This window comes from Zalophus californianus, chromosome 11 (assembly GCF_009762305.2).
Source record: "Zalophus californianus isolate mZalCal1 chromosome 11, mZalCal1.pri.v2, whole genome shotgun sequence".
Classification (NCBI taxonomy): Eukaryota; Metazoa; Chordata; class Mammalia; order Carnivora; family Otariidae; genus Zalophus; species Zalophus californianus.
In genome coordinates, this window is record NC_045605.1 from 103,601,503 (window position 1) to 103,625,570 (window position 24,068).

A 24,068-nucleotide genomic window follows, 5' to 3' on the forward strand; every position below is an offset into this window, starting at 1 on the left:
TCTCCTTCACAAGGGTGGAGGTGGACAAGGCCTGGGTAGCCTCCTGAGATCCCACGAGTGACTGAAAGGTGCCACAGTGGGAGGTGCAGTTTAAGTTGGGCGTGGTGGGGTGAGGATCCCTGCCTGGAGCCGGAGAGGTAGCTGCAGGGTTTCCGCTTTGCCCAGGGCACTGCAGGTCCCCCGCCCCTGGGACTGATCCAAACCCCGGCCCACTTGTGCTAGGCCTCCAACCCAGGCCAGTTTGAGAGTGACAGCGACGTGCTGTGGCAGCGGGCGCAGGTGCCCGACACTGTCTTCCACCATGGCCGCGTGGGCATCAACACGGACCGGCCCGACGAGGCGCTGGTAGTGCACGGCAACGTCAAGGTCATGGGCTCGCTCATGCACCCCTCGGACCTGCGGGCCAAGGAGCACGTGCAGGAGGTGGGGGCGGGGCTGTGGGCGAGGGGCGGGGCCGTGCGGCCGGGAGAGCGGAGTTCCCAGCGGGAGGGGCGGAGGGCGAGGGGGCGGGGCTCGGGGGGGGGCGGGGCCAGGTGGAAGGGCAGGGCGGCAGGGGAAGGAGGTGAGGGAGGCAGGCCCTAGGGGTCTCCCCGCCGCACCGCAGAGCCCGGGCGGCCGCCGTACAACCCCAGACCCCACCTCGGATGGGCCCAGGAGGGGAGGGGTTCAGTTTCGGTCCTGGTTCCCGGGCAGGTGGACACCACGGAGCAGCTGAAGAGGATCTCGCGCATGCGGCTGGTGCACTACAGATACAAGCCGGAGTTTGCAGCCACGGCGGGCATCGAGGCCACAGCACCAGAGACCGGTAAGGACCGGCCTGCGCGGACTGGGGCTGGGGTCCGGGAACCCGGCAACCTCGGCCCTCAGTCACCCCGTCCCCTGTCCCAGCCCGCTGGAAACCCCACTCCCAGGCACCCCTCTCCTTGACTCCTGGAACTCCTACCCAGGGAATCCTGCCCTCTAGAAGTCCCACCCCTCAGCCTTGGAAAATCGGACCTCCCCGGGTGTCGGCTAGCTACCCCCTTGACACTAGAAGTCCCGGAATCCTGGTCCCGGGATCCTCGGCTCTTTAGGTGAATCCTGCTTTTATCTCTGCCCACTTCCACTGGGATCATTCCTCCGAGGAATCCACCCTTGCCCCAGGCCAGGGAACCCCACACCTGAGCCCCGGAACTGCAGCCTTCTGAACTGAAGCTCCGTTGGAGCTTCCTGCTCCAGGGCACCTTGGATCCCAAATCTCTAGCCCCCAGAATTTTGCCCTCCTCAAACCGGGCCCCCTCCTTACATGATGGTGCTGTGGGCGTTCTCCACCCCACTCCCCTCCCAACTCCGCAGGTGTCATCGCCCAGGAAGTGAAGGAGATCCTGCCTGAGGCCGTGAAGGACACTGGAGACTTGGTCTTTGCCAATGGGAAAAACCATAGAGAACTTCTTGGTGGTGAACAAGGTCTGCAGGGTGGGAGGTCTTGGGTGGCCCAAGGGCAGGGGGTGGGCCAGCTGGGGGGTGTTCATCTCCCCCTTGGAGACTGGTAGGGCTGAAATGCAGGGGGTGAGGGCAGCCCAGTCTTCTCTCATGCGTCCAGAGCCCCCTCCCCACCTCCCAGGGAAGGGGGTGAGCATCCAAGGGCCAGCTGGCGACACTATGGTTGTGTGGTCTACAGCAAGACGAAGCGCACTGGGGGTCATTTTCCTCCCCTTCGAAAGGAGGTTAAAGAGTCACTGCCAAGACCCTCTCGGGTGGCTATCGCAAAGCTTGAACATGGCTTATGGTGAGGGTGAAGTCATAGGTTTTGGCCTCGGCTGAATAGTAAGGAGCTGAAGCGTACGACCCCACGTTCACGAGATCAGAGGTTGGGCGCCTCTGAGAGACTGTTCCGAAGGGGCGGGAAGGGCCGTTCCGGCTGGACGGGTGGCCCAAGCAATGGTGCAGAGGTGGGGCAGCTATTTGGAGGTAGGCACAGGAAGTTGGGGGAGCTAGGGCTGGCCTGGGTAGGGAGGCTTGGAGGGCCTCCACGCGGCCGCTCCCTGTAGCCCAGGGCTCCCCAGGGGCTGACGGCGCCCACCCCCCGTGGCAGGAGCGCATCTTCATGGAGAACGTGGGTGCTGTGAAGGAGCTGTGCAAGCTGACGGACAACCTGGAGACGCGCATTGATGAGCTGGAACGCTGGAGCCACAAGCTGGCCAAACTGCGGCGGCTGGACAGCCTCAAGTCCACGGGCAGCTCGGGCGCCTTCAGGTGGGGGCGTGGGCCAGGCAGGGGCAAGATCCCCTTCCCAGAGGCACCTCTGACCCTGGCCCTCTTGCTGCAGCCGTGCAGGGAGCCAGTTCAGCCGGGCGGGCAGTGTCCCCCACAAGAAGAGGCCCCCCAAGGTGGCCAGCAAGGTGAGGGTGGGCACGGATGGGAGATGGGAGGCAGGTTGGGCCGGGCCCTCGCTCTCCAGGCTCTCTGACTGCGAGGGCTCCTCTTTCCTCCCAGCTTTCTAGCTCTCTGGCCCCGTTTCTCCTTCCTCTCCCTCTGTCCATCCCCCCACCCCCACCGTAGGCATGAGTAGACCTTAGCACCCCCACCTCCAGCAGAGCCCACACCAAGGGACACCATGGGCTCCCTAAGTCTGGGCCTTTTCTGCTTCTTCCCCTTTTCCTGTCGGTCCTCAGTCGTCCTCTGTGGTCCCAGACCAGACCTGCATCAGCCAGCGCTTCCTGCAGGGAACCATCATTGCCCTAGTGGTGGTCATGGCCTTCAGGTGACTTGTGCCCCGGGCTCCAGGCAGGGCTGGCTGGGGGGAGGTGAGCTGCCCTTGGGCCCAGGTCTGGAGGAAGAGGAAGATGGGGCTGGGAGATGAGACCTGCCTGAGGTCTCTGGGAAGGAAGCGGGCTGCCTCCTTCTGTCCCATGCCCCGGGGGTGGGAGGAGACCGTGGAGAGGCATCATTCATTCGCAAGCACAGCCCCTGGAGCCAAGGACCACAGACCCTGCCCTAGAGAGAGGGCCAGGACCATGGCGGCAGCTCTAACAGTGGCCCTTTTTTGTGGCTCCCAGCGTGGTGTCCATGTCCACACTGTACGTGCTGAGCCTGCGCGCCGAGGAGGACCTGGTAGAAACTGATGGGTATGTCCCTGGAGGCCTGGCTGCCGGCCAGGCTGCCAGGACAGGTGGGGCTTTGGTGGGCAGCCCAGGGGCAGCGGAGCTGTGGAAGCTGTTTCCTCCGAAGGGGACAGCGCCTCAGGCTCTCAGCCCATCGGGGCTTGCAGGGCCGGGTGGGAAGGTCTCCCTGGAGGAGGGGCAGCATTTTCGCTGTCCAGGCTGAAGCCAATGTTTCTACTCAGTGCTCCTTGAGGTAGCTGGGCCTCTGTGAGTCAGGGGGCATCTGAGGGGCCCAGGTTGGAAGGGGGAGTTGGCAGGGAAGGAGGGCCAGGGTGGGACCCCGGGCTCTGTCTGCCCACTGTCACCTCGGCTCCGGGGCTATCTCTGACCGTGTCTTTTCTCTCTCCTCCCCTGCACCTGTTCCCCCCCACCCCCGCCCCGGTTCTTTTTCCTCTCTGTCACCCCTTAGCTCTTATGCCGTGTCCACTTCCTGTCTTCTGGCCCTGCTCCGGCCCCAGCACCCTGGGGGGAGTGAGGCCATGTGCCCATGGTACGTGTCTGGACCAAGCCCCCTCCCTCCTACCTCTGGCTTCTGCCATCCTGCCCCCTGCCTCTTTTCCACCATCCCTGTCCCTTCTGTCTCTCCTGTCCACTTCTCTGGGACTCCCAGGCCTCCCTGCTCAGGCTCTCGCAGTCCCTCTGAGCTCAGCTCGCCCCTCCCCAGCAGGTCCAGCCAGAGCTTCGGGACCACCCAGCTCCGACATTCCCCCGGGACCACTGGGCTGCCAGGCACACCGCCCTCCTTGCTGCTGGGTGCGCGCTGGGTGGGTCTGGAGGGTGGGGGTGGGGGGAAGGGAGCGGTGTTCTGAGCGGGGACTCAGCTGCCCGGCCCGGAGCTCATACAGCCTCGGCTTCCTCAGTTACCACTGGCCTGACCAGCTCGGCCCCAGGTCCGGTCATCCCCACCTTGGACCTGTGCTCCAGCCGCCCTTGCCCAGTCGTCTGCTGCTCCTCGCCCACCCCCAGCCCTACCGCTGCCCCGAGTCTTGGCCCCAGCTTTAACCCTGGCCACGGCCTCAGCCCCAGTCCCAGCCCCTCCACCAACCGCTCAGGTATGGCTCTCCCGGGTCCAGGGTTTGGGTTGAGGGGGTTTTATGTGAGTCCCGAGGAAGGCCCCGAAGTCTCATTGGTGGGAGGGTATCCTGAAGCCCAGAATGGGGCTCTGGAAAGATTGGTGGGTCTCCCCGAGGGGACGAAGAGACAGAGGGGGGTCACCCAGAGTCTGGTGAGGTGTTAGAGAAAGCGGGACAGGAGACAGCCAGTTCCCCCTGCTCAGCCTATCCCTCATTCTTTTCACAGGCCCTAGCCAGATGGCCCTGCTGCCAGTCACCAACATCAGAGCCAAGTCCTGGAGCCTGTCAGCCAATGGTATTGGCCACTCCAAGCATCCAAAGAGCTCAGAGCCTCTGGCCAGCCCTGCAGTCCCCTTCCCTGGAGGGCAAGGCAAAGCCAAGAACAGCCCTAGCCTTGGCCTCCATGGCCGGACCCGCCGAGGGGCCCCCGAGCCTGGCCTGAGCCCTGCTCAGCCCACTCAGGCCCGGGGCCAGCCAGGTACTTGCCCTACCTGCCTGCCCCCTCATCTTCTCAGCTCAGCCAGCGAGGCTCCCTGGCCAGGGCGCCGCTCAGCCCAGGCTCCGGAAGGCCTGGCGCAGGACCGTCAGTCGACAGCCATTTGCTGGGCGTTGTGCAGTCCCAGCCATGAGGCTGGGGGCCATATGTAACTCGTCTCATTCAGTGCTCACACATCCCAGCGAGGAAGGGGTCATCCCCATGGTTCAGATGGGGAAACGGAGCCGGGTTGTGTGGCCGGGCAGCCGCAGAGCTGGAATCCCACCCCATGTTGGCCAATGCCAGGGCCCCAGAGGTCACGGAGGAGGCCAGGGGCCTTCTGGGCTTCAGCCAGGTGGCTCTGCTCTAGATACTGGGCCTCCTTATCAGGTTTCATTTGATGGGTTTTGTGGCTTAAAGAAAAAAAAAAAGAGCTTAGGAATGGTGACTTGCTGAGGTTGAAGTTCAGAGTGATGGGGAAACCCCAGGGGCTCCTGCTCTGTGGCCGGCTGTGTGCATGGTATGGGGGTAATGAAGAGAGGCACGCCCTGACCCCGAAATGCTCAGAGACCTGAGAACACAGTACTGTAGTAGCGTGACGGGGCTCTGAGGGGACGGGTAGGCAGCCTGGTGACGGGGGAGGGCGCTTTGTCCAGGCTGAGGCGGGGAGGTGATCAGGAAGGCCTCCCTGGAGGAGGTGACATTGGAGCTGAGTCTCTGAAGGACCACAGGAGTTTGCCCAGAAGAGAAACGAGAAGGGTACCTTCCGTCTTGTCTGTATCTAGGTATCTGTCCGTGACCCCAGGGGCATGCTGGGTCCTGTGGGGGGTCCTTGCGTGCCTGGGTTGTGCCTCACAGAGCTGAAAACATGCCAGGTCCAGCAGATGTTCTGTGGCCCCAGCCTCCCCTTCCTAGGTGGGGGTGGGTGGGTCAGGCGCAGCCAGCCCGTAGATGACCAGGAAAGCCTTGTCTCCCCCACCCGCCACGTCACCCTTCAGTCCCACCCCCACCCAGCCAGCCAGTCTGTGGTGGGTTTATCCACAGAAGGCCACAGGCCCTCACGAGTGGGGTGCTGGTAGGTGTTTAACAGTTGGCTCTTGGGGAAAAAAGCCCTGATTTGTGGTGACTGACTGCTCCCACTGCGGCTGACTTCAATCTACCAACTTGATGCCGCTGAACTGAACTGAATATGGAGGAGATGTGTGCAGACAGGAGAAAGGACTGTGAGCGGGCTCCTGTAAGCCCTGGCAAAGGATATGGAAGACCCATCCCTGCTCCTGGTATTCAGGTTCTGTCAAGGAGGCAGACCCCAGGCTCACGGGAAGCGGCTCTTCGTAGTGCTGGGGGGGGGGAAGAGGGCGGTGTGACCCTGGCCATTGTGGGGGTCTGGAAAGAATAACCTGAAATTAACTTATACTAAGGTGTGAGTGACTGAATGTGAGCCTGGCAAGGAACGGCTTGGCTGCTGCTTATTTGTATCCTGCCTTGTCACCCTCCTCCCTGCCCCCACAGCCCCTCTCCTTGCAGACCCAGTGCCCTCCCTGACCTCCATCCAGGTGCTGGAGACATCAATGCCCATCACTTCCCAGTACTGCGCTCCAGGGGATGCCTGCAGGTGGGCTTGGCTCCCTCCCTTCACCCCAAAGACAGATTCCCTCAGGTGCCATGAGCCCAGGCAGGGCAGATGCCCAGATGCCGTCCCCCTCCAGCCCCCCCCCCTCAAGGTGGGGCAGTCGCTTTCCATGGGCTCCAGTACAGACCTGGGGCTGGGGTGTGCAGGCAAGGGGCTTCAGCAGGGATCCTTGGTCCAAGGAGCCGTGTTTGCCCCTACAGGCCTGGAAACTTCACCTACCACATCCCTGTCAGCAGCAGCACCCCGCTGCACCTCAGCCTAACTCTGCAGATGAAGTGAGTGCCAGCATGGGGCAGTGGAGACACGGCGGTCCTCGGCAACTTGGGGAAGGGGTCTGAGAAGGGATGCTAAGTAACTTTATCCCTTGCTCTGTGCTTGACTGGCTGTATGACCCTGGCGGTCTCTGGGCTTCAGCTCCTTATCTAGAAAAGGCTGTTGTTTCACGGGTGTGAAGACCATGTGGGATGGTAGACGGGAAAGGGCTGTCTAGGGCCTGACTAGTAGGCATCATTTTCGGGCTGTGTGAGGATTCGTGGCTTGTTTTCAGCAGGGCAGGGGAGGTGGTGTGGAGGGCTGGCTGGGGGCGGGGTGGGGTTGAGGAACTCGGAACCCCACTTCCCCGCTAACCGGGCCTTCCCCCAGCTCTTCGTCTCCCGTGTCTGTGGTGCTGTGCAGCCTGATGTCAAAGGATGAGCCGTGTGAGGAGGGGGGGCTTCCCACAGAGCCTGCACACCTACCAGGACACCCAGGTAGGAGGCGACTGGGAAGCTGGGGGCCAGCTAGGCCCCAGGGCTTCATCTTCCCTGGCACAACTGGGCCCCCAAACAGGTGAAGAGAAGGAGCTGGGAGTCAGAGTGAAGGCATCTCCACAAGGGTCCCTTAAGGCCTGGGCCTCGGGGCTCACTGCAGAGCATCTCCTTGCCCTGTCCTTGCTCTATCCCATCCCTGCCAAGAGCCCCTGGCAAGAAAACAGTTCCACCAGGACTAACCTGGGATGAACGCAGTGGCGGGGATGAGGAGGGTATCCTAGAGGTCCCTGGCAGGGAGAGCTAAACTTGTCTGTGCTCAGGGTCAGAACAGCCACCCCAAAAGTCATGTTTAATGAAGACGAAACCTGCAGCGTGATTTGGGGTCAGCTGGACAAAGAAAAGAGGACACTGTCCCAGGAGCAGAACAGCACGTGCAGAGGTTTGGAGGCCAGGGAACGTGTGACCTTCTGGCAGAGCTGGACATGTGGCAAAAGGCTAGGAGTCGGGAAACAGGAAGGAGCCCAGTCCTCAAGCTCAGGCTGGGCAGCGGCACAGTTCAGTCCTCCAGTTTGGAAGATTGCTCAGCCTACCTTGTAGAGGCCTACCTCCTGCTCTGAGAACCAAATGACCATGGCCCTTTCCTTGTCCAGCTCCTACCCCCATGTGACCCAAGTTGTGACTCTCCGCACAAGTGGGAATTTCTTCTCAACGATTCATGTTTATTCAACAAAAATGTATTGGGGTTCCTCTGTCCCAGGCCCTGTGCTGGGCCCATCTGTGGGGAGCGAGGGTGGACACAGGCCTTGCCTTGGAAGAATGCACTCCCTAGCTGGGAAGATGTGCAGAAAGTCACTTGAGTGGGTGAGAGCCTTGAAAGAGGCGCAGGCAGAGGAGAGCACGCCCGCAAGTAGAGGGAGAGCCCAGCCAGCCGCTGTCAGGATGCAGAGCTCAGGCCCGGGGCCACGTACAGGGAGGCCACGCCAAAGCCTCAGCTGGCACACGGGCAAGCTGTCTGAAGGTGGGCCTCAGGCTCCCGTGCAAGGGAGAGCGCGACAGCCCAGGAGCCTGTGTGTCAATCTCCGCTCTGCCACACGGTGCCGTGTGATTCAAGCAATAGCTCAGCTTCCTCATCGATAAGCAGCATCACCTTACTGGGCTGGGGTGAGGATGGGGTTCATGAAATACTCTGATGTGCCTGGAGCATAACGGGGAGCGAAGGCGGCAAAAGACAAGGCAGGGACCAGGGGAGGGCAGCTTTGGACTTGCGGGAGCCTGGCTCCGAGTCTGCGTAAAGGGTGCTACTGCTCCCCAAAGCAGAACGTGCTCCCTCCCTTCTCTCTTCCCAGCTCTGACTTTAGCCTCCATAACACTTGCCCTAGAGCCCAGGGCTGCTGGCTGGGATAGGGCCAGGGGGCTGTCTTCACCCCTCCCTCTCCCCTCTCTCCAGGGCACTTCCCACCAGTGGCCAGTAACAATCCTGTCTTTCCGAGAATTCACCTACCACTTCCGGGTGGCCCTGCTGGTGAGTACAGGCACCCCATCTGTCCCAGAGGCCCGGGCACCTGCATCTCAAGTGTGGGGCTTGGGGAAAGGACGTGGGGGTTCCCGGAGCACATGGCAAGACTTGGGGCGCAATGCCAGGTGATGTGGCGGGGGGGGGGAGTGCATCCTGCCCTGCACCCCCTGAGCCACCTCACCTGTTCCTGCTGCCCTCCCCCACAAGGGTCAGGCCAACTGCAGCACGGAGGCCCCGGTCCGGCCGGCCACGGACTACTACTTCCATTTCTACCGCCTGTGTGACTGAGCTGCCTTCCCGGAGGCGGCACCAGACCCGGGCCGGGGCCCCACGCGCCCCTTCCACACTGGACGCCGTGGCGTTACACTGGAGCCCGCCGCCCCGCCAGCTCTCTGCTGCTTGCTGGCACTCCCTCGGAGAGACTGAATCGGGCTTGGCCCTCCCCACGACTGGGGAAACTCGTCGGAGTCCTCACACTGGAGTTGCTGTTCCTGCTGGTCGCCCCTCACACCACAGGGGGAGCCCGAGAGACCCCCTGGGGCGTCGTATCTGTCCAGATATGGTGGTTGGAGGGCTGGCTGCAGGGGCCCTGGAGGCAAGGGTAAGCCTGTGACTGTCCAGAGCCTATCCTCCCACTCTCCCCTTTTGAGACTGCGAGCCACCCCTCTTTTGGAGTGGGGATTTGGCTGGAGCCCTAAAAGACTTGGCTGGATCCATGAGTCGGCGGAGAGTATACAGCCCTCACCCTGGAAGCTGCTCCCTGGGGGGGTGGCGAGGTGGTGGACTTTTTGGGCTTTGACTGTTACGCTGGACTTGGGACTTTGAAGCTTTAAGTGTGGCCCAGGAGGTGTCTTCTCCCTGGGAGCACTGGCTCCCAAGAGCTCCCAGGGCAGCTGAAGCCAGCCCTGGATGGGTTGCAAAGACTGACCAATGTGCCTTACATATACTTAGTGCCTGGCTGAACCAGTGTGGGGGGCCAGGGGGCCAGGTCAGCCTTGGGCCCTTAAACCTGGAGTATCCTGGAAGTTCCCCACGAGCCCCCCAGATGGGTGTTGTGGCCCCATGGCCTGGGCTTCTGGGAGCTTCCAGAGCTTGTAGTGGTATCGGTGACCCATCATTCTCTGAGCAGAGGAGCAGGAATCCCTGTAAGGGCAGCAGGCTGGTCTTGGCTGGTGCGTGGAGACAAATAGCTTTTGCTGTTATTAATGAAGTAATTACTAAAATGCACTTAAGCCAGGGCACTAGTGGAAGGATGGAGATGGAAAGGCCAGAGAGGTGCAGAGCCCTGGGGAAACATTTACAAACACAGGGCCCTGGCTCTGACCCATCCCAGGGAGGCTTGAGACACCCATCCCACTCCCAACCACTAAGACTCTGGCTTCTCCCTCCTCTCTTGTCTGCTGGCGACCTTGTCTCCCCAAATCAAGGGATCCCACGTCGGGCTCGGCAGCAGATTCCATCTCCGCCCTCTCCTCCCGGAGGTGGAGCAATGGGTTTGCGTTACTGAAGACGTCTTAACTCAAGTGCCAGTGTTAAAGTAACTGGTCTTGGTGGGAGCCTGGAATGTTCTAAGGCCACATCCAGGCTCACAGAAGGAGTGTGGAAATCATTTAGCCACGGCTACACGGGTTCAGTGAGGGGAACAGGAATTGCCATCCCTGCCCTGTGGTGTTCTCTCTGGGAACCAGGCCTTACCCCTCTCATTCTCAGCTTTGAATGGGAGGCCTTTCTGTGGGGAGCTGCAATCTTGAAGAAGCTTGTGAAGTGCGGGCCCCCTTCTGCCGTGGGTCTCAAAGCACTTATCCTCAGGGGAGCTGGGGGAGAGGGCTACCCCGCCTCCTAGCTCCCTCCCCAGTGTGGCTCCCCTCCCTCATTCTGACATAGGAATTACGTGGCTGCCCACACCACGCAGGGAGCCAGGGAGCCAGGCCTTCCGCAGGACTACTGTGTTCTCTCTCCCCTGTCCTCCCCTGTGGGGAACCTTCCCGAAATGCCTTAAAACTGCTGAGCCCCACCCTTTGCAATAGGATTCTGGGGCTTCCTCAGTGAGGGTGCCTGTCGTTGGACTGTGGCCCCTCAGTCCTTAACTGGAAAGTGACCCTCCACTGCCCCCTGGAGCCCTTCCGGACACAGCGTAGCCCCAATCTGGTTAGCAGCTGGCTGTTTCCATGCCTGAGGAGGGGTCCTCAGTGCAAGGATTGGGGCCAAGCTGGGACTCCAAGCTGCTTGGGTGGGGTGGGGGGGGTGGGGCGGGGGGGGGTCAACCTTGGACCAAAGTTGCCTTAAGCCCATGAAGGTAAAAGGGCTTCAGGGGAGGGTAGTGGGTCACCTGCTGGAGGCTGACAGCTGCCTGCTTGGCACTGGTAAGTGGGGGTCTTGGCTCCATTCCCTACATGGGGTCCAGCAGCCATCCCTCCCTTCCCCTCTCCCCTTTGGCATTTATTCCTGGAGCCACTGGGCTAATCTCCCCCAAGCTTCAAGCTGTACATAGGGCCTCTCAATGCACAAATCCCTCTGCCCATACTGTACCCTCCCCCCCAAAAGCCTGCATGTGCATAGAGCGCCCCTCCCTCCAGTTAACTCCCAGTTCCTGTCCCTGAGTGCTGACTCATATTTATCGTGTACCAACTCTGACTCTGGAGTGGGCAGAGGGAAGCAGCCCTGGGCCTGCTTGTTTCCTGTCCTGTTCTTTCCTTCTGAAGTAAATATACATATATAAATAAATGTAAAAACATGGCTTTGTATCTGACCTTGCCTCCCCATCTCTTCTTGAGACTGTTGTGGTAGGAGATGGAGTTGCCTATGGGGCTAAGACCAACTGGAGTTCTGGGGTTCCTGAGCCAGATGGATGCCTTGTATCCCATTATCCTCCTTAGCTTCATGCTAGGCTTGGGAACAGGACTCAGCAGCCCCCTCCCCTAGCCACATCCCATGGACCTATGGCTGCCGCCGCCCCCCCACCCCCGCCCCGGTTAAAGGAGCCACCCTAGGATAAACCTCCCTGGGCAGCACAAACTGAGCCTTGTGAAGCTCCCCAGCACACAGAAGGGTGCCTACATTTAGAGGATGGGACTGGCCCAGGGCAGACTTGATTGGTGCGGGTTCCCAGAAGGTCTGCTCTAAAAACAACAGAGGAGGATTGGCCTGGCCCCTTCCTATCCACAGAGCTTTAAATTCCAAGGACAGACACCCCTCCCATACCCTCCTCACCCCTCACAGGTAGAGAGAGCAGGGTTTCCCAGCAGGAGGAACCATCTGAAAGGCAGAAGAAAAATGGGAAGGGGTGGGACCGGGGAAGTCACGTGGGTCCCGGTGCCACTCCACCGCTGCCCCACCCCTGCAGAATGGGCGCCAGACGGATGGTCACACATCTATCTGCCTTTATTGGGAGCAGCAGGTGGGACACTTCCAGCAACAGTAAAAAAATTAATTTACAAAAGCAGGAATTCAGTGAAGCTCCTGGTTGGAACCTGAAAAGAGGAGAGGGAGTATCAAAATGAAACCGATGACCCTTCTTTCCACCTCCTCTTCTCACTGGACCCTGTGCTCCTGGGGCAAGGGCTGATGGGCACACTACTCTGAAGCTGAGCCACCAAAGCTGATTCTCAGTGACCTGTTCGGTGGATTATCTGCAGCAAGGGTTTTGGGTCTTTTTTTTTAATCACTTAGTCAAGATTTATTTTACTGACTGAAAACATTCAAACTAACCACAATGGTACTCCTAGATTCTGACCCCCTTCTAATCCATTCCCAAGCAGCTTCGCCAGGTCAATGATGTATGATGTGTAAGGATGCAAACTGTCTAACATGGGAAGACTGTGCCCACAGCCCTGTGAAATGTATCCCAAAGCCCTGGGCAGTGTGCAGAACTGAGAATGACAATGTAGGTCTCAGATCCCCGTTTGGGACAGGGAAAGAGGCACACGTGCCTGGTGTCCCTCTCCACTCTGCTAAGTCTGTCACCGTTAACCAAAGTCTTGCACAGCCTGAGGACCCCACTGATGCGGATGTGGGAAGCTTCTGTAGTGCCCACCCTCTCGCAGCTCTTACCCTTGGGAGCTCATACGTAGATGCCAACCCAGAGCAGCAGGAAGAGGACTCCAAAGCCCATGAAGAGTGAGGCCACCAAGGAGATGAGGAGCTCTTTGTAGATATCCCGAGTGTACTTGGTAGAGGTAACCTCATAACTGGCAGGGTGATTAAGGAGAAGCAAAGGGATGGACTGCCTAGGACAGGAAGCCTGGCCAGTGCAGCTCTGGGAAAAAGGTATAGGGTGAGCCTTCTAGAAGGCTTGCCTGGCTCAGTGTTGCCAGGAAGAGGGGCCTGAGAGATGACCTGGACTCTTGTTGCTTCCTACCAGCCCTCAACCACCCATGGAGAAAATCAGACCCAGAGGGGTTAGGTCACTTACCCCAGGTCACATAGCTAGTGAACAGTGGAACTGGCACTAGCCCTCAGATCTCCTGCCGCCTGAGCATACCCTTTTACCACTTTCCCAACTTCAGATTCCCTGTCCCCAGCCTCCAGTCCAGCCAGGCCTTCCGTTCACTATCCTGGAAATCTGAAGAGCAAACTAAGCTCCCTGAACTTGGGAAATAAGGCCAGCACCTGACCTTGGACATCAACAGCTTTTCTTCAACCTCCTTACCTTCCCCCTACCCCCACACCAGAGCAAAACTGGCAGGGTGCACGTACCCAGCATGGTTTCTCCCTCGGTTTCCCACATTGCTAATTCTGGCTCACTGGCTGCTCAGTAAAAGGATACACGAAGAACCAGGCGGTAAAGAACATGCCAATTGCCAACAGCACCACAGTCAGATGGGGGAAGACAGCAGGGTTCACTGGGCCTGGTATATCTGCTCATGGCCTCGAGCTCCTAGAGGAGGGCATGAGATCAGAGCTATCAAAGAATCCCAGGACTTAAACCTGAGGGGGAGTGTGAGGTCGTCAAGGAGCCTCCTCCTCTAGGACTGTTAAAGGTCTGCTTCATGAAGCCTGGGAAGTATGAAAGTCCTCAGAACCAACACCAAGTGATTCCATTTGGAAATGACAACAATGACATCTTAAACCAAGGTGACGCTTTGCTTTTTCAACATGAGACAAGAAGGGCAGCTAAGAATCAGAGGCTGACACAGAAGGTGATTGATTAGCTATCGACCAGTGGTCCCTAACATTTTTTGAGACCACTGATGACTATGAAAAAAAATGTGATAAAAAGTATGGACCCTGCCCAGGGTAAACCAGAAGGAAGAAAAAGTTTGCCTATACTTTTAGGAGCTTTATGGACCCATGTCTGTAGACACCAAGCTCAGAATCCTGCTGTAATTCAGAGCCTGGGCCCGGAGCCAATCTCAACTTCTACATCTGTATTTTTCACACTACGCTCTTATGAAATCTCAGGATCTACTGGCAAAAAACTTCAGTTAATACTCTGGCTCTACTGAATAATATGAATCTCAGTAAAATAGTTATAATAACACCACTCACAGAGTTGATGTATGATTTAAGAAAGATGATGAACGTCAAAGCATCTAGCTCACTTCCTGGCACAGAGTAGTCGTTCAAAAGGTGTTTGTTTCCTTCCCAAGCTTACAGGAAGATTATGAGATAATGCTTGTGAAGGAGGGCTGTAAACGTAAAGTTCTGTACAAATGTTGACTTCCATTGTCACTCACCAGCCAGCGCTCCTAAAGTCCAGAACATAACAACTCTAGAGAAATAAATTGACCCCATTGTTCTAAGAGACACTGGAATTCAATTCAGTAAACATTTACGCCCCTCCCCCCCCCCAAAATGATAAAGACAATCGCTGCCATTTATTGGGCCTCCAATTGCAGGCCCTGTGTTTGGCACTGGGAACACAAAGATGAATAGACATCATCCCAGAGCTAGATGCACGTCAGATGGTGGTCACTAGGAGGCGTGGCAGCGTGGCAGATAACAAGAAGACCGTGACATGTGGCAAGAGGTCTGTACAGAGGTGGGAGCTCCAGGAGACAGCGGCCAAGTGCCTGAGAGAGTTGGACGTGCTTCACCAAGAAGGTTGACATCTGCCCTGGGCTTTGTAGGATGAGTAGGAGTTCAGCAGGAGGAAGAACTTTCCAAACAGAGGTAACAGCTAAATCACAGGTAACAGAAATAAAAGCTTAAGGTATTAAAAATGCACCTCACACGCCTCACCCCTTAAAAGTCGCCAGATCAAAACCTCAGCTAACGAGGCCAGGGCAAGGGGCTTCCCGTCCCGTCCCTCCGCCCAAGCCGGAGAATACAGGAGCCTCCCGCTGTCTGGATCTCAGGCGTCTGAGGCCTTTGCGAGAGAATCGGGGTGTTGGAACGGGCCCCAAGGGGGTCCTCACAGCCCTATCCGGAACGCCCCTCCACCCCCTCACCATTTTGCCAGGCACAGGGTCATCCGCCGCTCCGCCACCGAATAACACGTCGGCAGGAGCAGGAGCCCCGCTCAGCGGAAGAGGAAGTGCGCCCGCGCGAGTGGCATTGTGGGATTTGTAGGCCCGTGGGTCAGGGTGTAGCTGGGGCTGGGACCTGTGGGCCCCTGATGTGGAGCTGGGGCAAGCGATGGAGAAGCGTAGGGCAGAGCCGCTGAGAGGGTTCGTTCTCCCCGGCGGGACTGTTTGCCACAAGGCGAGCTGGCGAGGGGGTCGGGCCCGGCACCGCACTTCCCAGGAGGCTGTGCGCGGCGGCGGGTCACGTGAGCGGAGCGCGGGCTTTGGAAGGCGTCGGAGCACGACGGGGATCCGCGGCGGAGCTGAGGAGGGTGCGGGACTGAGCACCGCCCTGGGCAGCCCCGGACCGAGCGCTAGCTGTCGAGGCCTCGCGCCCCAAAGGCCAGGTGAGACCCCATGGGAAGTGTCTCCGAGGGCGGCGGGGTCCGCCTCGCTCTGGGCGTTGTGGGGGGCCGTCTGCCGCGCGCGGGGCGAAGGCCAGAGCGCGGGCGCCCGCCACCTTCCCGCAGTGCGACTTGGACCGGTCGCCTAACCTCCGAGACTCTTGCTTCATTTGTTGGCGGGGAGGGAACAGCTTCCACTTAAAGGGGCCGTTGTGTCTTTTGACCAAGATCCTGGATGAGAAACATTTTGGAGACTTCACTGGTTTAGATCTCTTTCCCGCCTCCCTCTGTTGGGGGTTGTGGGAGGCTAGCCGGCCAGCAGGCACTGACCTCCCTCCCGGTAAGCCTTCTAGCAAAGCAGGCAGCCTGAGGCCGGACCCAGAGGATCGAGTGGCTTCTGCGGGAGGAACGGTTCCGAGCAGGAGAGCTAGAGGATGGCGGGAGGAGGGCACGGCTGAGCAGCAGTGAGAAAGGGCGGGCCTTATCCCAGCCTTGGCGTTGGCCCCCCGACTGTGAAGGTAGGTTGGGAAGCAAAGCATGGAAGATCTTGACGACAGGTTGAGGTGTTTGGAATTAAGTAGAAGGGCGGGGGGGGGCGGGGGGAGTGTTGCAGCGTCACTTATGCTTTAGAAAGAATCCTGTGAAAAGTGGGAGCAACGAAAACGTCTAGTGTAATATTTCTTGGAGTGTTGGACACATACCACCAGTGGGCACAAGATGACTTTAAATGGCACCCAGAAAATCCTTTTTAATGGTTACACATTGAACGCATCAAAATATAACTGATACAGGGGCGCCTGGGTGGCTCAGTTGGTTAAGCAACTGCTTTCAGCTCAGGTCATGATCCTGGAGTCCCGGGATGAGTTCCACATCGGGCTCCCTGCTCAGCAGGGAGTCTGCTTCCTCTGACCCTTCCCCTTCTCATGCTCTCTCTCTCTCTCAAATAAATAAAATATTAAAAAAATATATATAACTGATACAGCACAGACATTACTGCTTAAGAGCTCTCTTTTTCAGCTTACCTGAGTTTTTAAAACAATGGTGTCCATTTAAAGAAAATATTAAGTGAATGAAAGTGGCAAAAAATTGTGAGGGTGGTTTGGGTCTGACCGAAGTTCGGGAAACAATGCCCTAGGAAATACTTGTGAAGGGGCCTGAACCACAGAAGTGCAATGTGGGACTGAGCAACTACAGGTTGCCAGGCTTCTAGATCAGGACCTAGGGTCAGGTAGGAGCCACGGAGTTCACATTTTCAGACTTAGTGGTGGAGAGAAAATACAAAGGGAAAGACTTAGAATTCCTAGCAACCTCATGGTAGAAGTAGAAACCAGTCGCAGTGCTGAAGGATTACTGAAGGGAGACTCGAGCAGCAGCGTGTGAGAAAGCCACATAACTCCCATCCAGTTACGGTTTTTTGCCAGTCCTTCTTCAGGGCTACTGTATCAGTCAGGGTTCTCCGGAGAAACAGTAAGATATAGGATATGGACATATATAAGGAGATTTATTTTAAGGAATTGGCTCAGGTGACTGTAAGAGGTTGGCAAGGTTGAAAATGATCGGGCTGGCCCGCAGGCTAGAAACTCATGCAGGAGTTGATGCTGCAGTCTTCAGGCAGAATTTCTTTGGGAAACCTCAGTTTTTGCTGCCAAGGCCTTAAAACCAATCAGGCCCACCCATATGATGGAGGGGAATCTCCTTTGCTTAAAGTCAACTGATGATAGATGTCACAAAATAACCTTCACAGCAACACCTGGATTAGTGTTAGAGTAAATAACTGGGTGCCTTAGCCTAGCCAAGTTGGCACATGAAACTAACCATCACAGCTGCTAAGAGGTGGGGAGCCAGAGGAATGAGTTGGGGGTGTTCAGGGACTGGCGTGAAGGTACAGAGGAGGAATGCATGAATTGGCAAGAGGTTAGATAACTCGTGTTTATTTTGCCACTGCACATTCAGCCTTGTTTTATGGTTGCTTTTGTACCTGTGTCATCTTTGTTTAGCCAGTATTTGCTTGTCCTTCAGGGCCTGGTTCTGTCATTATGGTCCCCGGGCTCCTCAGGCCAGGCCAGGCACTCTCCTCCCCCCACACCAGTTGTAGCCCTTACTGCGTGTGAGCCCTATTGCTGCCTTCCTTATCCACGAAACCTTAAGTCTCTCGACATCAGCAGGATCTTATTCCTCTTAACACCCAGTTTTTTCCCCGATACTCAGGAAGCCTTGGTATTGAGTGGGCTCCCTTGCTAGACGGTAAGTTTTTTTTACCAATGGTGACCTTGTCTTCTTCATCTTTTCATCTTCTGCGGTCCCAAATTGGCGTCCTTTGTGTTGTGCTCAGTTTGTTCAGTTGAAGGCATGGAGCTGGTGAGATGGCACCAGTTATAACCCTTGATCCTTTGCATCCTTTAAGTCCCTCCTCTTCTTACTTTACTCCTTTCTTTTTTAGCTGTCCCTCCTCTGTGTTGCTATGGGAATTCAAGGCCTGGCCAAACTGATTGCTGATGTGGCCCCTGGTGCCATCCGGGAGAATGACATCAAGAGCTACTTTGGCCGCAAGGTGGCTATTGATGCCTCTATGAGCATTTATCAGTTCCTGATTGCTGTTCGCCAGGGTGGGGATGTGCTGCAGAATGAGGAGGGTGAGACTACCAGCCACCTGATGGGCATGTTCTACCGCACCATCCGCATGATGGAGAATGGCATCAAGCCCGTGTATGTCTTTGACGGCAAGCCACCACAGCTCAAGTCAGGTGAGCTGGCCAAACGCAGTGAGCGGCGGGCCGAGGCCGAGAAGCAGCTGCAGCAGGCTCAGGCTGCTGGGGTCGAGGAGGAGGTAGAAAAGTTTACTAAGAGGCTGGTAAAGGTCACCAAGCAACACAATGATGAGTGCAAGCATCTGCTGAGCCTCATGGGCATCCCATACCTTGATGCGCCCAGTGAGGCCGAGGCCAGCTGTGCTGCCCTCGTGAAGGCTGGCAAAGTCTATGCCGCGGCCACCGAGGACATGGATTGCCTGACCTTTGGCAGCCCTGTGCTAATGCGGCACCTGACTGCCAGCGAGGCCAAGAAGCTGCCCATCCAGGAATTCCACCTGAGCCGGATCCTGCAGGAGCTGGGCCTGAACCAGGAGCAGTTTGTAGATCTGTGCATCCTGCTGGGCAGTGACTACTGTGAGAGCATTCGGGGCATTGGGCCCAAGCGGGCCGTGGACCTCATCCAGAAGCACAAGAGCATTGAGGAGATCGTGCGTCGGCTTGACCCCAGCAAGTACCCCGTGCCAGAAAATTGGCTCCACAAGGAGGCCCAGCAGCTCTTCCTGGAGCCCGAGGTGCTTGACCCAGAGTCTGTGGAGCTGAAGTGGAGTGAGCCAAATGAAGAAGAGCTCGTCAAGTTCATGTGTGGTGAAAAGCAGTTCTCTGAGGAGCGAATCCGCAGTGGGGTCAGGCGGCTGAGCAAGAGCCGCCAGGGCAGCACCCAGGGCCGCCTGGATGATTTCTTCAAGGTGACTGGCTCTCTCTCTTCAGCTAAGCGCAAGGAGCCCGGACCCCAGGGATCTGCCAAGAAGAAGGCAAAGACTGGGGCAGCAGGGAAGTTCAAAAGGGGAAAATAAATGAGTTTCCCTCATACCTCCTTGACCCCAGAATATCTGCCTTATGGTACCCTCAAGAGCTAGCACTAGAAAAACCTCTGGGGGCAGGGAGGGGATTGCGTTGCTTCTCTGGCTCTACCCTTCTCAAGTAGTGCTTTTCCCTTTTGTACTTGATCTTATGGCAGGAACGCCATAGAGCTACTTTGTTTTCTCTTTTAGCTCAGGAAAGTATGTCAGGCTCAAAACACCTCTCAGGCAATTTACCGGACACTGAATCTATTGTTAAATGAAAGTGATAGCAACAAGTTTTGAAGAGGGAGTGGGAGATAAACGGTAGAGATAGCAGGCTGGACAAAAATGATTTCCTGGCTGGCCAACTGGTGGCTGATGGGAGTGGGTGGTGGAACCAGACTGCACTTCTCTCTGGCTCAGCCTTGACCCACCCTGTGAGACAGCCGTCAGGAAGTCAGAGTCTTAACAGATGGGGAGAGTGCTGAGAACTAAGATAGGCAGGGAGAGCTAGAGTCCCTGGAGTTGGCAGTAAGGGTCTGATTACTGGTTATGTGTCCTGGGGTGGGCAGAAACTTGAACTTGCTATGTAACTTGAGTCTTCACAGTGGTTATTTAGGGGCATAAGATGGCGAAATTCTAATGTCCTCTCTGAGGCAGTCAACTGAGTTGAGACTGGGATAAGATGCTATTTTCATGTGCTGTTTTGTTTTAAAGATATGAGAAAAGTCAATAAAATTATAAAAGTAACCAGGTTGTCACGTTCTCTGAGAACAATTGAAACCATCTCGAGCGTCCCCAGGCTTCAGGCAGTGTAATGTTCTTTTCGCACTGAAGAGAACCCCCAGAATTGTACCGTTACAAGAGGTTTGAGAGTGGCCACAAGATGGCGCCACACCCCATAGAATGGCTAAAGTAGCTTTGGCAGTACTTCAGCCATTTGGAGGAGGATGCCTAGTTTAACTAGGAAAGAAGTTTTCATAAATTGAATGGGTTTCTAGTTTCCCACCTCCTGTGTGAGATAAAGGAGCTCCTTGGAGAGAGCCTCACAATTTCAATCAACTACTTCATAGCATCCAAGCTTTTACCTTACCAGTTTATAAATTGTGAAAAAACTGCACTTCAGAAATAACTTTCATGCTCCTTCTGTGACATCAAATTCGGGTCGCCGTTTCCCATAGAGATGGAATGTTTTAAAAATTTTATAATCCTGATAAAACTTGGTGGGGAGTTTCTAATTTTTTAGCATTCCTGTCACTGCCATTTGAAGTTAACAGGCACACTTAAGCAACCTGAAATTTAAACTGCTAATATTCTAACAGATTAAGCGGGTAGACTAAAGACTGGTGGTTTTCAAAATTTCTAATGGAGCAACCTATTTTTCAAGTGAAATTTTATGTGGAACCTCAGGATTTGAGCTTCTCTGGTTGAAGCAGGAGTGGGACAGTCTCCCCAACAGTGCTCTCATATAACTAGGGGACTCCCAAACCACTGGTGTAGACAGTTCTATTCTGAGGGCAGGGATCTTGGTTTTGTTCACTGCTGTATCCATCAGTTGAATGGAACGGGTTTTGTCAGATTGGACTAAGCCACACAACTTCTGGGAGTGCCAAGTAATCTTAAGTCTGTGGTAATGATGTTGGGGCCCAGAGGTGGAAAGACTTCTTATGGAGTGATGGTCTCAGTGCTGTAGCTCTAGTTAAGGGCTTGTGCCCTGTAGTAGTCAGACGTGTAGAGTGGTTTTCCTGTTTTTTTTTTTCTTTTAATTTTTTTTTAAGATTTTTTATTTATTCGAGACAGAGAGAGAGGGAGCACAAGCAGGGGGAGGGGGAGAGGGAGAAGCAGGCTCCCACTGAGCCAGGAGCCCGATGCGGGGCTCGATCCCAGGACCCTGGGATCATGACCTGAGCCGAAGGCAGATGCTTAACAACTGAGCCACCCAAGCGCCCCTTTTTTAACAATTTCTTTTAATTGCCCCTTTTCTTTTTTAAAAGACTTATTTCAGAGTGTGCATGTGCACATGAGCAGGGTGGGGAAGGGGCAGAGGGAGAAGCAGATGCTCAGAGCAGGAAGCCTGATGTGGGGGTTGATCCCAGGATTCTGGGATCATGACCTGAGCCAAAGGCAGATGCTTAACCAACTGAATCACCAAGGCACCCCTCCTCTTGTTTTTTCAAGTTGAGTTGTCTGGTCTTTTCTAGTTTATTAACCACTGCACATTGCAGGGAAAACCAGTTCTGCAAATTTTTACCTAGCATGTTATGTTCTTGCTCAAAGGGAGCTGTCCTAGCAGGATTGGGGTTAAAAGGCATTGCTTTGCAGTCCCACTCTGAAGCATTGCGCCTGCAGAGAAAGACTCAGGCAAAACAGTAGACTTTTAGGGACTACCCGTATTGAGACTAGAAACAAAAAGATCGAAAGGGTGAGGGTATTGCCTCATGACAGGAGACGCATGCACACCTGGCTAGTGTTACTGAGCAGTCTAACACCTGAACATACAGGGGTCCTGAAAAGGGGTTGGCTTCGCTTTTCCTTGCCATAGCCTACCTGTGCCTTGGTGTTCTTTCGGAGGATCCCGATGTTCTGCCCAAAGGCCTTGTGCAAAGGAGTCTGGGAACTCCTGGTCAGAAGGTTCCAGCCATAGAGGTAGGTAGGTAGTAACTTACAGCACTGGCATGGGGAGTCCCATTGACATGTGCAGAAGAAAATCGTGGATTATAAGTGAATAGCCTTCGTTTGGTCAAACTGAACTTTATTTTTCATCTTTCCTTGTCTGGATGTGGTAACAAAATTGGCACACACAAAAAGGATACAGATGTGGGGCCTAATTAAAGAAAGTGCTTCCAGTAAAGTGGTGGGAAGATGAGACTAACAAAGATAAACATGTATGTTGGAATTTTAAAAACACTGAGTTCAGACATTTTGCCACAATCTGTGACTGGAGGTGACTTGTCTTTAAGCTTGTTTTCTCATGTCATTGCTTGGATTTGAGATCACTCATTGTGCTGTTCAAACAGTGTTGAGCCTTTTTGTCACCGATGTGTCCCTCTGTGACCATGTGAGACCTCACTGGTCTAGGTTAAGGAAAGAAGGCCGCAGTGGTTGAAGTGCTTTGAGGACCTGGACTTGGCTCAGTTAGCCACACTGGGTTTGCTCAGATTAGCAGCCAGATGGCTTGACAGGCTGGTGACAGAACTCCTAAACCTTGGGTAGTAGGGACCAGAGGGATGGGGCAGGATCGGCACCTATTCTGGAGCAAGGAAGCCAATGAAAGAACTTTTTTTTTTTTTTTTTTTTTTATTTATTTGACAGAGAGATAGCGAGAGCAGGAACACAAGCAGGGGAGTGAGAGAGGGAGAAGCAGGCTTCCCGCCGAGCAGGGAGCCCGATGTGGGGCTCGATCCCAGGACCCCGGGATCACGACCTGAGCCGAAGGCAGACGCTTAACGACTGAGCCGCCCAGGCGCCCCATGAAAGAACTTTTCAATCCTGCTTCTAGTCTTTCAACCCAGGCTCTTTCAAACCAGGTTCTGCCCAAATGGAGAAGAGCTGAATTCTTTTGTTTTTTTTTTTTTTAAAGATTTTATTTATTTATTTGTGAGAGAGAATGAGAAAGAGAGAGAGAGCAGGAGAGGGGGGAAGGTCAGAGGGAGAAGCAGACTCCCCGCTGAGCAGGGAACCCGATGCGGGACTCGATCCTGGGACTCCAGGATCATGACCTGAGCCGAAGGCACTCGCCTAACCAACTGAGCCACCCAGGCGCCGGAGCTGAACTCTTTTGCAACCCGTCCTGCCCGTTGTCTCCTTAATCTTTGTTTTGACAAACCTCTAAGTCATCCCCACAGCCTTTCCACAAGTGGTGTCCTAACCCCATGGAAGCTCACTTTCAGATCACCTTTATTCTCTCCTACAACGAAATGTGGACTCTCCTACGGCTCTGCTTTTCCCTTCTAGTTTTGAGTTTCCTCTTCTCCATATCCAAAATGCTCTATGCTTAAGAGTAGGTGCTGTTGAACAGGCAAATCACCCCTCACCTGGCGGGAAGGCTGGCTTTGGGTGTGAATGCAGATGACAAGCCCTGGGGGCTAAGGCAAGACTCCTGGGCTCATTCCTTTGTTTGCTTAAGAGATGGGTTAAACTGTTACCTTTAAGAACCAGGAGATTTCTTCTTAAAAAACTGTATTTCAGTATTAGATGGATAGGCCTTTTTTTCCCTTTAAATTTTTTGTTATGTTAATCACCATACATTACATCATTAATTTTTGATGTAGTGTTCCATGATTCATTGTTTGTGCATAACACCCAGTGCTCCACGCAGAATGTGCCCTCTTTAATACCCATCACCAGGCTAACCCATCCCCCCACCCCCCTCCCCTCCAGAACCCTCAGTTTGTTTTTCAGAGTCCTAGATGGATAGGCTTTTTAAGAGATTATCCTAAATTCCTACCTGGTGTCCAGCCGAGAAGATGCTTGAACAGAGTTGACAGTTCACAAACTGTTTTTATCTTCCTATCTCTGGTTTAGAACTGTGAAGTGATCATATTTAATTCACCGTTCCCACTCAGAAGTAATACTGTAACATAATTAGGTTGTAGAACATTTCTTAACAACCACTATATTCTTTAGGACTGTAGTTCAGGGTCTCCCAACGTGGTCACTTGTGCTAACTACTTTGTTAAACGTGGAATTACAGGTAGGAAGACAAAGGGAAAGCACTGGGAACCCCCATTTGTTTTTAGGGAGAAGAAGTCCCATCTGTTCACTTGTTTATGGATGAAGAATCAAGAAGTGGACTCCCATCCTAGGAGTGTCTTGTTCCTTGAGTGGTGGTTACAAGAGGTGATCCCAAGGTGAAGGGGATTTTGAATGGCCAGTAACTCTCCTTGCTATTTTGGCAAGAACTATGACCTAATGCACCTTGGGTGCCCTGGATGGAACATAAGCTCAAAATCGATAATGCCAGGATCCTTCAAAGTCAGATGTCTCCAGCACCACAGTCCTGGCTTTGCTCTGCCTGCTTCTAGAAGTGGGAAAACTGCT

At 55.2% G+C, this 24,068-nt stretch overlaps 3 protein-coding genes across 10 annotated transcripts in view; 2 read left to right on the plus strand and 1 right to left on the minus strand.

The window, feature by feature from the left end:
* MYRF (myelin regulatory factor) overlaps nucleotides 1–11,483 on the plus strand; it is a 33,635-nt gene extending 22,152 nt beyond the window's left edge. The window contains 18 exon segments of the mRNA XM_027580706.2: nucleotides 223–423; nucleotides 694–805; nucleotides 1,336–1,409; nucleotides 1,411–1,446; nucleotides 2,075–2,235; nucleotides 2,309–2,381; nucleotides 2,655–2,743; nucleotides 3,039–3,107; nucleotides 3,553–3,633; nucleotides 3,811–3,896; nucleotides 4,004–4,195; nucleotides 4,443–4,694; nucleotides 6,204–6,306; nucleotides 6,525–6,599; nucleotides 6,967–7,039; nucleotides 7,041–7,073; nucleotides 8,521–8,595; nucleotides 8,797–11,483. Of these exon segments, the coding sequence (XP_027436507.2) occupies nucleotides 223–423; nucleotides 694–805; nucleotides 1,336–1,409; nucleotides 1,411–1,446; nucleotides 2,075–2,235; nucleotides 2,309–2,381; nucleotides 2,655–2,743; nucleotides 3,039–3,107; nucleotides 3,553–3,633; nucleotides 3,811–3,896; nucleotides 4,004–4,195; nucleotides 4,443–4,694; nucleotides 6,204–6,306; nucleotides 6,525–6,599; nucleotides 6,967–7,039; nucleotides 7,041–7,073; nucleotides 8,521–8,595; nucleotides 8,797–8,877 (1,866 nt within the window). The 3' untranslated portion in view covers nucleotides 8,878–11,483.
* Nucleotides 11,484–11,951: 468 nt separating this feature from the next.
* Nucleotides 11,952–14,254, minus strand: TMEM258 (transmembrane protein 258). Its single transcript, XM_035723143.1, is given in 5 exon segments — nucleotides 11,952–12,059; nucleotides 12,640–12,776; nucleotides 13,355–13,437; nucleotides 13,439–13,465; nucleotides 14,183–14,254. Coding segments are annotated over 4 exon segments (309 nt in total). The 3' UTR covers nucleotides 11,952–12,059; nucleotides 12,640–12,649.
* FEN1 (flap structure-specific endonuclease 1) lies at nucleotides 13,518–19,778 on the plus strand. Of its 8 annotated transcripts, none has more exons than XM_027580443.2 (4): nucleotides 13,519–14,718; nucleotides 14,990–15,439; nucleotides 15,665–15,954; nucleotides 17,877–19,778. In XM_027580443.2, exon 4 carries the CDS (start codon nucleotides 17,898–17,900, stop codon nucleotides 19,038–19,040), a length of 1,143 nt encoding a protein of 380 aa, XP_027436244.1. In that variant the 5' UTR covers nucleotides 13,519–14,718; nucleotides 14,990–15,439; nucleotides 15,665–15,954; nucleotides 17,877–17,897; the 3' UTR covers nucleotides 19,041–19,778. The 8 variants fall into 8 exon arrangements, with proteins under 8 accessions (XP_027436245.2, XP_027436241.1, XP_027436244.1 ...); XM_027580442.2 differs by having other exon boundaries at nucleotides 15,782–15,954; XM_035723028.1 differs by lacking the exon at nucleotides 15,665–15,954 and having other exon boundaries at nucleotides 13,520–14,718.
* Nucleotides 19,779–24,068: the final 4,290 nt, after the last annotated feature.

Coding starts and splice junctions, on each gene's coding strand:
- FEN1 (XM_027580444.2), top strand. CDS start 14,659: ATGAGTAGGAGTTCAGCAGGAGGAAGAACTTTCCAAACAGAGGTAACA. Junction 14,719..17,876: donor AGGTAACAGCTAAATCACAG/GTAACAGAAATA, acceptor TTTCTTTTTTAG/CTGTCCCTCCTCTGTGTTGC.